This window comes from Podarcis erhardii, assembly GCF_964252035.2.
Source record: "Podarcis erhardii genome assembly, chromosome: 11".
NCBI classification, from domain to species: Eukaryota; Metazoa; Chordata; class Lepidosauria; order Squamata; family Lacertidae; genus Podarcis; species Podarcis erhardii.
The window spans coordinates 8,774,107-8,789,971 of record NC_138501.1 but is presented as its reverse complement, the minus strand read 5'-3'; the positions used below and the strand labels follow the sequence as shown (position 1 = coordinate 8,789,971).

At 44.2% G+C, this 15,865-nt stretch overlaps 1 protein-coding gene across 4 annotated transcripts in view; it reads left to right on the top strand.

Moving 5' to 3' along the window:
• The window catches only part of HSD17B3 (hydroxysteroid 17-beta dehydrogenase 3), a 25,436-nt gene extending 9,571 nt beyond the window's left edge, over nucleotides 1-15,865 (top strand). For 3 of the 4 annotated variants that reach the window (XM_081881084.1, XM_081881085.1, XM_081881083.1), the window contains exons 4-12: nucleotides 3,361-3,436; nucleotides 3,973-4,080; nucleotides 5,211-5,278; nucleotides 8,565-8,600; nucleotides 9,753-9,787; nucleotides 10,181-10,262; nucleotides 13,433-13,498; nucleotides 13,757-13,906; nucleotides 14,756-15,865. In XM_081881084.1, coding sequence (XP_081737210.1) covers nucleotides 3,361-3,436; nucleotides 3,973-4,080; nucleotides 5,211-5,278; nucleotides 8,565-8,600; nucleotides 9,753-9,787; nucleotides 10,181-10,262; nucleotides 13,433-13,498; nucleotides 13,757-13,906; nucleotides 14,756-14,866 — 732 coding nt within the window. In that variant the 3' untranslated portion in view covers nucleotides 14,867-15,865. The remainder of the gene's footprint in view (nucleotides 1-3,360; nucleotides 3,437-3,972; nucleotides 4,081-5,210; nucleotides 5,279-8,564; nucleotides 8,601-9,752; nucleotides 9,788-10,180; nucleotides 10,263-13,432; nucleotides 13,499-13,756; nucleotides 13,907-14,755) is intronic. The other variant, XM_081881086.1, reaches the window with a different exon arrangement.

Here is a 15,865-nt window from a genome sequence, read left to right as displayed (position 1 = left end):
TCAGACTGATGTGGACACAGTGGCGGAGGAAGGGGTTGGGGGGCGGTCCACCCCGGGTGCCATCCATAGTTGTCAACTTACAGATTTGAAAATAAGGGACCAGCAGCCTTGAAAATAAGGGACCAGCAGCCAAAATAAGGGACCTGCAGCCTCACCTGTTCCAGGCACTCCAGTCTTCCTGTCCTCCTGCAGTCTGGTCAAACACATGCTGGTAGCTTCGAGAACACTGTCCAACCAACTTTGTAACCAGAGGTTCAACTGAATAGAATCTGAATCACAGGCACCACAAGGCCTATGCAGCCTCAACTTAAGATGGCTCCCCGGCCTGGCTTTGCACTGCAAAGTTTGCAGCAGCACGTGCAACAAAATGCTGTCCAGCATTCAAAAAACCCCTCAGCTTGCATTAACTAGCCACACACAAGGCATGCAAGCTCCACCCCCCAGTCGTTCTTAGACTTCTTATTGGGTGAGCAACACAGCCAAGCAACACAGTTGGAGCCTCCCTCCTCCCTGGCCGGCAGGGAGGGAGGGAGAGGAGCTGCTTCCTTTGAAATTTAAGGGACATCATTTAAGGGACATCCATCAATAAGGGACAGCAGCGGGACATGACGCTGGAATAAGGGACTGTCCCTTCAAATAAGGGACGCTTGACAGCTATGGTGCCATCTCTGAGGGGGGGGTGACAAGAAGGCACACCATGGGGGGCTCATCCCACCGCCCCCGGGCGCAGCAGCACAAGCTGCCGCCATTGCACCGCCACAGCCCCATGTGAAGGATCCTCCGTTCGTGGCTGCACCCTCCGCTGCCGTCCATACAGCGCTCGAGCGGCGCCACCAACAAACTGCCCAGTGGCACATGCACGTGTGCTGTACGTACCACTCACGCGGGCTGCACACATTCGTCATATGGACGGCGGCGGTATCCATGCCGCTACATACCGTGCATGCCTGCCCTGTATGGATGGCGGTGGGATCCCTCTTCCGCCGCTGCTGCCGCGAGCAGAGGATCCCACCACCGTGCGTACTGTGTGCGTGCATGCACGATACGTAGCGGCATGCGTGGTGTGACGTTAACATATGAGAGTGCTGGAGGTGAAATAGTTAAACAGGTTACCCAATCAGAACCCAGGGGGTGGAGTCAGAGGGACTATAAAACCAGCTCTGGGAGGAGCAGAGAGGAAGAGTTTGTTGGGAGTTGGGTGGTTGGTTGGAGTGGGAGTGGATTGGGACAGAGTCTGTGGGTAGGTTGAGTTAGTGTAGCGAAATAAGCTGAGTCAGGAACATTTAGGAGCTAGGAAGACAAGTAAATATCTGAGAGGTGGTTTAGTGAGTGAGAGCAGGTAGCGGAAGTTATAGGACTGGATAGGCACCCCATGATTGTAAGTGACCGATACCATTTATGAAACCACACGCTTGTTAAACTGCAATAAATAAACCGAAGTTTATGTTCCAATTTAACCCTGACTGGACTCAGTATTTTACCAGGTAGGGCCTGGGTGGTGGCAGCGAGAAATAAAGTGGTGACACAGGGATGAATAGACGGTGAAATGTCCGGGGACGCTGTGTGATTGCCACACGTGCTAGTAGCGGCATGTGCGCATGCGCTATATGCACGGCGCGCATGCATGCGCCGGTGGGCAGTTTGCCCCGCCCCGACACCCCGCCCCGGGTTCCGGTTCTCCTTTCTTCGCCCCTGTGTGGACACATCAGAGAATCATAGAGTTTGGGGTGGAGGCCTTGTGGATCACTTAGTCTATCCTGCTGTCGGATGCAAGAAGTGTTGGAACCAAAGCATCCCAAAGAGATGCTGTCCAGCCTCTGCTTGAAGACTTCCAGGGTCTTGTTTCTCCACCCAGACACATTGTGCACCAACTGTGGTGAGCTTCTGCTGGCTGTTAAAAATGCAACTTATTTACTCAAACTTCCTTTGGCCTGATACCAGTTGAATGATTCCTGACTGCTATAATTGAGATAGGTTGTTTTTATTTTGTCCCCCCCCCCCCAATTTTTTTTATTCATTTTATAACACAAATAAAGAACACACAAAAAAAACACTCTATACAAACAAATTCTTGTCATATCCTTATTTTTCTAAACATCGTTAAGTGGGTTTCCCCAAGTCCCACCTATCTGATTTTCATTTTACTTCATCTTTACCAGTTTACATATATCATAGTTTCTAACTATCTTTTTTTTTAATCAAACTTAAAATAACTTCACATTTTATCACAAATAATACTATTTTAAAATACACTTTCTTCTGCTTCTAACCCTACAGCCTATATCCACTTCCAAAGCTATTCAAAGATTTAAATATTAACATATTTTTTCAAATATTCCTTAAACCTCTTCCAGTCTTCTTCCACCGTCTCTTCTCTCTGGTCTCGGAGTCTCCCAGTCAGTTCGGCAAGTTCCATATAGTCCATCATCTTCATCTGCCTATTGTGGTGTTTTTTTATTGGTATATTCAATTGCTTATGCGTTGTTTTGAATTTGAATGTGTGTGTTTTTTTATTGAACACCACTTCCTGTGGTATTATTTCCAAATAAACAAATGGTCCCATAATTGACCTGCATTCATTTACTCCTAATATTCAACTAAAACCCACCCTCCTGTAATTTAAACTTATTTGATCTAGTTCTGCTCTCTGGAACAGCAGAGAATAAGTCTTTGTCCTCTGCTATGTAACACTATTTCAAATATTTTAAGAGTGATATCTTGTACTTCTCACACCCACCCCAGTCTTGTCTTATTTGGTTCCCAGTTCTTATACCCCGGGGGAGGCGGAAGGTTAGAGAATGTAAAGAAGAGAGTTAGGGAACTTCCCTATGACCTGATTATTGTGCATTTATCCTGATTTGTTTGCAGGAAGATTAGATGGTGTTGGCTATTTAAAGCATTCACCTGATTTGTTTGTGGGAAGATTAGAAGCCATTGCATCAGAGCAAGTGTTCTGCGTCTTCCTGTTCAGGTCCCCATCATTTCCCTTATTGCAAAAAGTTTCATCTTTTAGTTACATGAAACTTCCCAGTCCACTATAATTGTTCAACCTGAATTTGCCAGTATGTGATTGAATCCCACCAGGAAATAGAGGCAGTTAATGAGCACCTTGAATGGTGCTCATAATCTCACCCTTTATTAGCATTTCAATACTTTTGCCACTAGGAGTCAGAATTTCCCAGTTCACTCTGACCTGCATTCCACAACTGGAAAGCAATTGCTTCCTTTCATCTGCATTTGTGTATCCTCTGCAGTTGCGGATATTAGGACAAATTCAACAAGCATCTGGGTAGCTTCTGCCATATCAGTGCAGCCCAATCATTCCTGAAATACTAATATATTTACGACTTGCTTCCATAGCTCGCCAGACGTGGATTAAATATTGTTTTGATTAGCAGAACACTAACAAAAATGCAGAAGGTAGCCTCTGAAATTGGTAAGTATTTAATATGTGAAAAAGTTATCACTTGATATCTTTATGCCTTAGGTTGTAACCCGAAGCAGACTTCCTAAGTGTGCCGGAGGACGTGCCTTTGAATTCAGTGGGACATTTTGCTGTATAAACAGGCTTAAAAGTGCCCTGTAAAATTCATTTTATTAATCAACTAGTAAAGGTAAAGGGACCCCTGACCATTAGGTCCAGTCGTGACCAAAATCCCCAGTTAAAGAATCCCTTGTCAATATCCCGGCCTAGGGCCTGTGATTGTCATAATACAGCACTAGTTTTGGTGGTTCTGCCTGTGCTTAAGGAAAAGAGTTGTTAAAACATGACTTATGTATGTGTTTTGCTTTATAGAACAAAATAAGTAAGTTACGTAGTCTGCTGAGAACCCCAACAATATTCAAGAGGTCTTGGGAGAAGGGGACATTGACCTAGCATATTGCCTAAATGCATTGCTGTCTTAGCAGTAGCCAAGGAAATTCTTAAAGAGCACAAAAATGACTCTCTTTCTCCCCCTCGCCCCAATGCAGAACAGTCCACAGGGAGAAAAGTGAAAATTATACAAGCTGACTTTACCAGAAGGAACGTGTACAATGACATTGAAGATGGTCTTCAAGGATTAGAAATTGGAATTTTGGGTAAAGTTTCCAATAGCGCTTTTCAAGAGTTCCTTTTGGGTTGCAGTGAGGCAGTGTGGTGTAGTGGTTCGATCAGGCATAGGCAAACTCTGGCCCTCCAGATGTTTGAGACTACAATTCCCATCATCCTTAGCTAACAGGACCAGTGGTCAGGGATGATGGGGATTGTAGTCCCAAACATCTGGAGGCCAGAGTTTGCCTATGCCTGGGTTAAATTGTTGGACTAGGACCTGGGAGACCAGGGTTCCTAATCCCCACTCAGCCATCTTGAAGCTCACTGGGTGACCTTGGGTCAGTCACCGCTTCTCAGCCTAACTTTCCTCTCATGGTTATTGTGAGGATAAAATGGAAAGGGAGGAACACCAGGAACACATTGAGCTCCTTTGGAAGGGGAGGAAGGTGGGATAAAGGCAACAAATAAGTAAATAAAACAAACCAAACTCTTCTCTCATAGTTATTGAAATTATATAGTGTCAAACTGGTCCTCATCAGACCTACAAGTGGCTGATCTGGGGTCAATTTTGTATTATGTTTAAAAGGCCTATTATCTTCTGAATGAGTTCAACAGATGCCATGCCTTCACAGTAGCTCAGTTTAAGGCAACTTTTACTAATGGTGCCTTCCAGATGCTTTGGACTACAACTCCTATCAGTCCCAGGTAGATGTAGTCCAAAACACAGCGCCACCGCTGAGCCTCTTGGGCTTGCCGATTGGAAGGTCGGCGGTTCAAATCCGCACGGTGGGGTGAGTTCCCATTGCTCCGTCCCAGCTCCTGCCAACCTAGCAGTTCAAAAGCACAGCAACACAAGTGGCTAAATAGATACCGCTGTGGCGGGAAGGTAAACAACGCTTCCATGCGTTCTGGCTTCCATCACGGTGTCCCATTGCACCAGAAGCAGTTTAGTCCTGCTGGCCACATGACTCAGAAAGCTGTCTGTGGACAAACACCTGCTCCCTCAGCCTGAAAAGCAAGATGAGCGCTACAACCCCATAGTTGCCTTTGCCTAGACTTAACCGTCCAGGGGTCCTTTAGTCCCAAACTTCTGGAAGGCACCAGGTTAAACCAGCAGCAACTGGTCTAGGTAGTTGTGCCAGCTAGTTGTGTGACTCACTGTGTTTCTGTTTATTAGTTAACAACGTTGGGATGCTTCCTGGCCCCTCTCCAACCCGTTTTCTTAATGGACCAGAGAATGACGGGGTAAGGATTTTTCTATGTTTGTGCTCTTGAAAGCAACTGCTCAGAAGGCCCACACTTTCCTTTCATATGGAACAGAGAAATTAGTTTCTTGGCACAGATACTGGAGTGGCTTGCCAGTTCCTGCTCCAGGTGGATCACATTTGGTCAAAACTCTCCACTATGACATGTCCACCTTGGGTGGCCCTGCATGGCATAGCTCATAGTTTCTCTGAGTTATTCAAGCCCCTTCGCCATGGCAAGGCAGTGATCCATGAGGGTAGTGATAGTAGGCAAGGGTAGTGATGTATGGAAGTGAGAGCTGGACCATAAAGAAGGCTGATCGCCGAAGAATTGATGCTTTTGAATTCTGGTGCTAGAGGAGACTCTTGAGAGTCCCATGGACTGCAAGAAGATCAAACCTATCCATTCTGAAGGAAATCAGCCCTGAGTGCTCACTGGAAGGACAGATCTTGAAGCTGAGGCTCCGATACTTTGGCCACCTCAGGAGAAGAGAAGACTCCCTGGAAAAGATCCTGATGTTGGGAAAGATGGAGGGCATAAGGAGAAGGGGACGACAGAGGATGAGATGGTTGGACAATGTTCTTGAAGCTACGAACATGAGTTTGACCAAACTGCGGGAGGCAGTGGAAGACAGGAGTGCCAGGCGTGCTCTGGTCCATGGGGTCACGAAGACTAAACGACTAAACAACAACAACATTTATTGTTCATTGAATTAATTTCGATCAAGTTACATTTGATCTGAACAGAGCAAGTGTAGCCAGTATCACAAGTTCTTCCAGGTGTTCTTAGATGCAAATTTCCATCAGCCCCAGCCTGAAGGGCCAATGAACAGGGATGATGGGAATTGTGGTCCAGCAACATTTGAAGGGCACCACATGGACTCCCCCTAAAATAAGACATTTCCACAGAGTTATTGGACCAGCTATTTTTAGCCAAAGTCCTTAAACCTTCCTTTATTTCCCCGAAGACCATAGTGCAGAAATGATAAAGTCTCCGCAGAATCCACAGGAAAAAAACCTGCAAGCACAAGGGAAGGGAATGGGGAAATGCAGTAGAATTAAACTCTAATGCCCAACTTTATGATAGCCTGAACAGAGAAAGCAAAATTGAGGCTGCCATCCTATGTACACCTACAGGGAGTAAGTCTCAATGAAAACTATGGGACTTGCTTCTGAACAAACATGAATAGGGCTATATTATAAATCTCACTGGTCCCAGCAAATAGCTGTTCTGATCTAGCAGACAGTGCCCTGCCTTATATTTACTAGCCAGATTTATATCTTTTCTGCATAGATTGCAGTACCTTTAGCAAGGGGAGGATGTAGTGGCCATGCAGTTTTGCACGCAGTAAAACAGGGAGAGTTGAGCTGTCTCCTGTTTCAGCCGTGCCTGTGCGACCTGATTATTCCTTCGCTTTAAACCAGATGTGTACTGGTCAACACTCAAAGTGGGACACATGGCCACCCTAATCAGGGGCGGACGAAGGGGGTGCGGTAGGGGCGGGCCATCCCGGGTGTCACCACGGGGGTGACAAAATGACGGGCGGCACTCACCACGGGGCCTGCAGGGCACCCGAGCCATGCACCTCTCCTGGGAGTGATGCGGTGGCTTGGGCGCCCGCAGGCTCCATGCTGCCCAAATGGTCCGCCCACCGCCTCCCCCTTAGCTGTAGGGCGGCTGAGTGGGAGAAGGCAGACAGACTCCGGAGGCCCCGTGGGACGTCCTGCCCCGGCTCACCCCGCCCCACAGGTGGCTGCCCCTGCCCAGGGCCCAGGGCATGTGTGCCATCCCAGGCACCCAATTTAAAGAGTTTGTATTTGATATCCCGCCTTATCACTACCCGAAGGAGTCTCAAAGCGGCTAACATTCTCCTTTCCCTTCCTCCCCCACAACAAACACTCTGTGAGGTGAGTGAGGCTGAGAGACTTCAAAGAAGTGTGACCAGTCCAAGGTCACCCAGCAGCTGCATGTGGAGGAGCGGGGAATCGAACCTGGTTCACCAGATTATGAGTCTACCGCTCTTAACCACTACACCACAATTGGCTTGCTCCGCCGCTGACCCTAATCACTGGGGAATAAATCAAGTGCATCTTCACTGTGCATCTAACAACAACAACAACAGTTGAGGAGATTTCACCCCTCCCATATCCAAGAATCTCCTGACGAGTCTGCTGATTCTCCAGAGAGGAGGAGCAGTGTTCTGCTTTCTACTTATTCAGCTCCAGCACCAAGTCAGTCAGTCAGTCAGTGTGTCGGAGAGAGAGAGAGACTGAGTGTTAGAGATCGTGTGTAGAGATAAGGTTGCTGCTAAGAGCAGCTGCAGACACTCAGTGCAGCATTCATTTATGCTTAGACCTATTTAGCTCTGTATATAGTTTTGTATTATAGTTGTAGTTATAGAATAAAAGGAGATATTCTACAGAGCTGCTCTCCGAGTCGTGTATACACTGCTAGACTCTGCTATACTCTGCTGTGCGACGACTGTATTGTGGAAGTGAATCCGGTGCTCACAACTCTAAGCTGTGAGTCCACAGCACTTTGACCTGTTCTTGTGCAAAAGGTGGTCTCTGGAAGTGCTACCCAGCTCGCCTAGCCCAGTCGGGGTTGAAGTGCATGAGTCCAGTTGGTGACACTGGCTCAGGGCGATGCTGACAACAATAACAATTTATTGTTTATACCTTGCCCATCTGGTTGGCTTTCCCCAGCCACTCTGGGCAGCTGATGTTGCACAGTACAACAATCATCCTGCTCTTGATAGTGCATAGCTCAAAAGATGGTTCTGCAGATGGAAAAATGGCCCACAACATCTTGATATCCAAGGTAGAAAATACACACACCCCACGCACAGAGAGAGTAGTGGGTTTTTTTTTTAAAATAAATAAGCTATATCTGACACTTTGTGGCCCATTTAATGGTCTCCCAAAGCCTGTTATTTGGGGCAGGGCACCTCATCCCTATTGGTGGGGTGGCCCCATGCAAACAAATTCATTATTTTCCTACCACATTATATTAAAAGGCATGTTTGGGCACAGACAACCTTTATTCATCCTTAAATGTTTCCTTTTTTTCCTGTGGCCCTACAGATGTTGTTGAACTTCAACCCCTGTCCTGCCCCAGCCAGATGGCCAATGGTAGGAGAATACGGGAGATGAAATTCAACAACGCTTGCAGCGCCAAATGCTCTCCATTCCCGTTTAAGACATTATGTGCAATTGAACTTTCTGGAACTCTTTCTCTCCACCAGATCAGTCAGCCTCTCATGTAATCCACTTTTTATTCCCTATAGGACCTCATCAACTGCAACATCTTCTCTGTCACCAAGGTATGTACCACACAGTGTGGAAAATAAAGATTTTTTTGGGGGGGGGGAGATTTCACAGACATCTCGGCTGTGGTCAAAGATGTTTTTCTCACACAATGTAGATAGTTGGTGATAGCTATGTTTCTTATTCATTGAGAAGATCCTGGAGGAGTTTTTGAGAACCAAACTGAATTGTGGTTGCTGTGGGCTGCTTCACACTTTATGGATACATGTTGTAGGTTGTGTGCTTGCCAGAACAAAAGTGCAACATTTGAACGGAATGCTTGTCATTCTTAGAAAGCCTTGTCTGAGCCAAGAAGATGAAGGAACATTCTGTTCAGTTCACAGTTTAATGTGAACCTACCTGATTTCCACTTCCCAAAATGATACATGAACTGAAATGCAGCTATGCTTTGAAAATGGCACTTCTCCAAATTTTGTGATGCAGTTCTCTAACCAAAAAATGTGCTAAAAATGTGTTTAACGCGGAAAATGTCAATAAAAAGGCACAGATTAGCAAATATAACATTTTAAAAAATTATATTGGGAAAATTGCTTACAAATTACACCCTGTCCCCAAATATATTACCGTATTTTTTGCTCTATAAGACTCACTTTTTCCCTCCTAAAAAGTAAGGGGAAATCTGTGTGTGTCTTATGGAGCGAATGCAGGCTGTGCAGCTATCCCAGGAACCAGAACAGCAAGAGGGATTGCTGCTTTTACTGCGCAGCGATCCCTCTTGCTGTTCTGGCTTCTGAGATTCAGAATATTTTTTTTCTTGTTTTCTTCCTCCAAAAACTTGTGGTCTGGTGCGTCTTATAGAGCGAAAAATACAGTAATTTTTGTATGCAGTTTTTTGGTTGGGGAACTGGATCACAAAATTCAGAGAAGCCTGCATTCAAAAGGATAGCTGTGTTTTGGCTCAAGTATTGTTTTAGGAAGTGTGAATTAGGTGGATTTGCATGAAATGTTGAGCTGTGGAGTTTGGTATGTAGCACATTCCAGATGGTCTACTCTGTGTTAATGCTCTGGCTCATATAAATTATTATATTTTGTTGCAAGCAACCCAGAGTGGTTTGGGAAACCCAACCAGATGGGTGGGGTATAAATAAATTGTTGTTGTTGTTGTTGTTGTTGTTGTTGTTGTTATTCATGAATATATATATTTTTAGATGACACGGATGATTTTGAAACAGATGGTGTCAAGGTAAACCTCTTTCTTATGTTCAAGATTTTAAAAAACAAACAAACAAACAAACAAACAAACAAACAAACAAACAAACAAACAAACAGAAAAACACAAGAAGAAGCTTTCGAACTGGAATGAACTTTGGTTTAACTTCCAGAATCCAGTTGTGTTACTTGGTGCAACCAGGGCCATGTCTCCCTGGAGAACATCATGATCACTGTGGACAAACATCGGCTTCCTCGGCCTGAAAGCGAGATGAGCACCACAACCCCATAGTCGCCTTTGACTGGACTTAACCGTCCAGGGGTCCTTTACCTTTACCTTTTATTGGAAGCCCTTGGTATTCTTTACATTAGGTTACAAAACGAAAGAGTGTTTACATTGCAAGTTTTATGTCATGTTGTTTTTCAGAAAAAAGGGACTGATTCTGAACGTCTCTTCCGCCACAGGCACCTTTGTCTGTCCACTATATGCAGTCTATTCTGCCTCTAAGGTAAGAATTCTGCGCTTGTTTTAGACATTTTCTGTGTCGTTCTAGGATTTATGGGACCAGAAGGAAATTGAAATTACAGCAGCAGCAGTCTGCTATCCTTATCTCCAGTGGAAGTAGGATCTACTGGAAGCAAAGGCAAGGTCGCCACTCATGGGTAAAGCATATGATTTGCAGGCAGAAGGTCCCAGGCGTGATTTTCAGCATCTTCACGTGGGCCTTGGAATGTCCCCTGTCTGGAGAGCTGCTGGCAGTCAGAGTAGACAGTACTGAGCTACATAGAGCAAGGGTCTCCCTGCAGCTTCCTGAGTTCCTATGAATTGTTTTGACACTGAGAACTGCAGTTCTGTGAAAGGAAGGAGACACACCTCAAACCGAATTCTCCACACTCCAACACACGTATATTTATGTAAATACAGTGGTACCTCGGGTTAAGAACTTAATTCCCTCTGGAGGTCTGTTCTTAACCTGAAACTGTTCTTAACCTGACGTACCACTTTAGCTAATGGGACCTCCCGCTGCCGCGGTCACACGATTTCTGTTCTCATCCTGAAGCAAAGTTCTTTACCCGCGGTACTATTTCTGGGTTAGCGGACTCTGTAACCTGAAGGGTCTGTAACCTGAAACGTCTGTAACCCGAGGTACCACTGTATGTGGGGGGTTTTTTACCTGTCTGCCTTTCCATCCCATTGGTCCCATCACTTCTTGGCAAATAGAAGGGGAAGAAATGGAGGCAGTGAGAGATTTTACCTTCTTGGGCTCCATGATCACTGCAGATGGTGACAGCAGCCACGAAATTAAAAAAACCCTGCTCCTTGAGAGAAAGGCGATGGCAAACCTAGACAGCATCTTAAAAAGTAGAGACATCACCTTGCTGACAAAGGTCTGTATAGTAAAAACTATGGTTTTCCCAGTAGTGATGTATGGAAGTGAGAGCTGGACCATAAAGAAGGCTGATCGCCGAAGAATTGATGCTTTTGAATTCTGGTGCTGGAGGAGACTCTTGAGAGTCCCATGGACTGCAAGAAGATCCAACCTATCCATTCACCTCACCTCATGAGAAGAGACGACTCCCTGGAAAAGACCCTGATGTTGGGAAAGATGGAGGGCACAAGGAGAAGGGGATGACAGAGGATGAGATGGTTGGACAGTGTTCTCGAAGCTACCAGCATGAGTTTGACCAAACTCTTGAGAGTCCCATGGACTGCAAGAAGATCAAATCTCTCCATTCTTAAGGAAATCAGCCCTGAGTGCTCACTGGAAGGACAGATCCTGAAGCTGAGCCTCCAATACTTTGGCCACCTCATGAGAAGGGAAGACTCCCTGGAAAAGACCCTGATGCTGGGAAAGATTGAGGGCACAAGGAGAAGGGGACGACAGAGGATGAGATGGTTGGACAGTGTTCTCGAAGCTACCAGCATGAGTTTGACCAAACTGCGGGAGGCAGTGGAAGACAGGAGTGCCTGGCGTGCTCTGGTCCATGGGGTCACGAAGAGTCAGACACAACTAAATGACTAAACAACAACAACAATGGGTCACCTGAGGCAGCTCAGAGCAACGGGATGTAGAGACAGTACAAGCAGCACATTAGAAGAAGCTAAGATAAGAATAAACACCCAAACACTGTTCATATACTGTGGGCATGCGCTAATAAAACTGTTTTTCTAGGTGTCTAGACGCCATCAGGTAGGGGATCTGCTAGATCTCTGAGGGAAAAGTGAGTTCCACAAGGAGGGTGCCACAAGGAGAAAAGATTCTCTTCTGCATGCTCATCAACCTACAGAGGAAACAAAACGTATTATTACAAAAGCCCACTGTCAAGCAGTGTCCAGAGCACATAGGGTCACAGGCACCAGCACAGGATCTGTGTCCCTTTGGAGAATAGAAGACACAGTGGAGACTCTCGCACTTTAAGAAATAGGGTTTTTTCACCTATTTACACCCTCAGTCTGCATGGAGGGGTTCCAGATCTTACAGCATGGCCCAAAGCATCACAGGCAGTCTGTCCTTCTCCCTCGCCAAGATGGATTTCACCCTTTCTTCTTCTTTTTTTAAAAAATATTTTTTATTCATTTTTCGTTTTAACAGTTAGCATCACAAATAAGTCATAATCATGTACAGTATGATTCTCCAAATTCCTTGACTCCCCTCCACCCCTCCATAGTTTCCCTGGTTATTCTTTTCCAACTGCATCTTATAATGTTCTCCATACTTCCTTAAAACTCAGTTCTCACCATAGGTCTCGTTACATTGGAGGTGTGTTTTTTAGAATCCGGCCAATGTTTACAATGTTCTTTTAAGTAACTTATAAATTTTCCCCATTCTTTATTAAATTTATTATCTTCTTCATCTCTGATCTTCCCGGTCATTTTCGCCATTTTGGCATAGTCCATCATCTTTGACAGTCGTTCTTCTCTTGTAGGCACTTCCTTCCATCTTTGGGCTAGCAACATCCGCGCAGCTGTCATAGCGTACATAAACAGTTTTTTTCAACTGTTTTGGTATTTCTGGACCTAAAATTCCTAATAAGAAAGCTTCTGGTTTGTTTCTTCCCCTTTCTTCTTCCCAGAAGCCCTTTGCCTCCTCCAGAGTAGATACTCCAGTCTCTGGTCATGACCCACAATGGCTCTCTTAATGGCCCTAGTTTGGCCAGACTACCCAGAAATTCCTTTGCAGCTTATATTCTCCCTCCATATCACAAATCACCCAAAATCCAAGCATTTGACACCATGTATCCTTTGAAATTTGCATTGATCCGAATTTGGCAATGCACCTCTCCATCCAAATAATGTTTACAGAAATGCACATATTAGGTAAAAGTGTGCATATAAATGAATACATTCATTTAATAACTACAAAATTGTGCTATATGAGGAAGGATGACTTGCAAAACTTGTGTTTATTAGGAGAAAGTCACACTAAAATGCTGATGAATTTTCATCAGGATTTTTTAAAAAATAAAATTCACAAATTTGCTGTAGAAATGGATCCAGCAAACTGGATTTAAGATTGGAAAAATTAGAAACGGAGATATCCAAAATTAACAAATCCTTCTATCTCTAGTGATAAGAAAGATAAATCAGAGTGTTTGGGGGGTGGGGATGGGATTCTTGATGTTTCGGCAATTAATTAAAGTGCAAAACACTAACCTGTATTTAATTTTGTCTGTCTAGGCTTTTGTATATATGTTTTCCAAAGTGCTTCAAGCAGAATATAAAGGAAAGGGAATTATCATACAGGTAATTTATATCTCTCTGCTTTTACAATAAATCTAAAGCTAAATCGTCTGCATAGATGAGATACCGGGAGACCTTGGATGTTTTTGCCATTTTCTATTCTTTCTTCTTAATTATGTGAAACATGTCCATTTCTCTCCTTTAGTCCATCCTAGGAGATGCACTTTTTTCACTAATTGTCATTTAAGCCTCCTATAATGTACAAAGCATTCAAGATTGTGAAAAGGTTGCTGCTGCTGTTGTGTTTGTTTCTTGGTTTAGGCTTTGACTCCTTTGGGTGTCTCTACTCCAATGACCAACTGGGTAGAGACCAATCTCTTCGTAAAGTCAGCAGAAGACTTTGCTCGACAATCGTTGGAGTGTGTCACATTTGGGGACGAGACATGTGGATCCTTAGCTCATGAATTCTTGGTAATTGAACTGCAAACTTTAATCAGATGAAGGAGATGGCTAGGATTCTCCATCATCAACATCTAGGGGCTACTGGTGGCTTTTGAAGACTATTCTTCAATAACATTATTTCTTGCCCAATCCGATCCATGCCCATTCCAAAGTCAGTCCCACTGTGTCCAGTGGGACTCAGCCCCCAATGAAAATTAGGATTGCAACCTTGGGTGCAATCCTAAATGGGTAAGGGGGCTAGGGAGTGAAATGGTGGACAATCTGCCACATCCTAACCCCTTGCCAGCTTGTGGACTGAGCAAGCAGACGTAAGGTGCATTGCACAATAAGTAGGCAATGTCCTATAATTTCAGCACAAGTTTTTGTGCGAGCGTCTCTGCATGGATGCTTAATAGACAGTTGGTCTGGAAGCTCCGATTGTCATTGCACCTTTCTTACTGCCACTCTAAAAAGGCAGATAATAATAATAATAATAATAATAATAATAATAATGTTTGTTTATACATACCCCGCCTATCTGGCTGGGTTTCCCCAGCCACTCTGGGTGGCTCCCAACAGAATATTCAAAAACATGATAAAACATCAAACATTAAAAACCTCCCCAAACAGGGCTGCCTTCAGATGTCTTCTAAAAGCCAGATAGTTGTTTATCTCCTTGACATCTGATGGGAGGGCGTTCCACAGGGCAGGCGCCACCACCAAGAAAGCCCTCATCCGAGCAGTAGCGTTTACTATTCACCCACAATGTGCTATCCTGTAAAAATCACATGCAAAAACGATCAGCCTGAATCTTATGAAACCTAACCACGTGCATGAGGTATTAATGTGTCTCCCCATTTTTATATATACCTTCTAAAGGCAAGGATCATAAAGTGCATTCCTGCATGGATCATCCACAATGAATGGTTACAAGAGACTATACTAGTCAGGTTTGCAGAAAAAGAGAAGAAGAATGGGAAGAGTACCTGAGAAAGCCTTCTTTGGAGCTTATGTTGCTGCAGATCCTGTCTGGATTGTCTGGTATGAACATGCCAGGAGTGAGCTTGATTCGTTGAAAGGCTTTCACTATGAGTAAGAAGAGCCCTACAACCTCTGTCTTTTTTTTGTCCTGTTTCAATGCCATATATTAAGTATTTCTGCTTCTGTAGTCCCTTTGGAGCCAGAGTTTACAGATGGCGCACGCTTAGATGTAATTTGATTTTTGCAACATTGATTTTGATGTTGATTTGATCTTAACATTGATCGCCACAGTGTAGTATTGTTCTGGAGATTTATTTCACTACGTCTGAAAGAATTAAAATGTAAAAATATGAATAGAGTTTTTGAGGAGATGGTGGAGGACAGGAGGGGGCTCAAAGAGCATGTTCAGAAGCTCTTTCCACCAGCATGGATGAGAAACAGGTTCACCAACCTAATGACTTCCAGATGTTTTGGTCTAAACTTCCGTCAGCCCCAGCCCTGCAAAGGGTTGGACTCTATTAGTTATTAGGAGGAGCAAGCAGGAGAAATGAGTGCTTTGTGGGACCATTGTCAACAAATCTTAGCTGTTTGATCATATGACTTAATAAATTTTAATTAATTGATTAAAGTTGCATTTGGACAAAAGCAAATGTCCTGAATCGGGTTGCACAATTTCTCCGCTTGAAGCTAATACGAAACTTGTTTCATAGTAGGTGCCATCTTAGAAGAACCTGCCTCTTTTATAAAACGGTATTTATCAACATTTGTATTAAAATGATATATAAATTTTAAAATCAGGAACACCTTCTTACTTGGTTAAAAGTGTTTATTAATCTAACCAATTAACCAATTAAACATTTTAGGCTGGTAACTTAGCTGATTTATAATGTAGTGATCTTGCCTAGTTTGAGCCGAGTCGTAGACTATCAAACTACTGTTAACTAATACATCTGTTATGGCTAATATCCAGTAAGATAAACTAATAAATGCGTCTTATAAACTAAATAA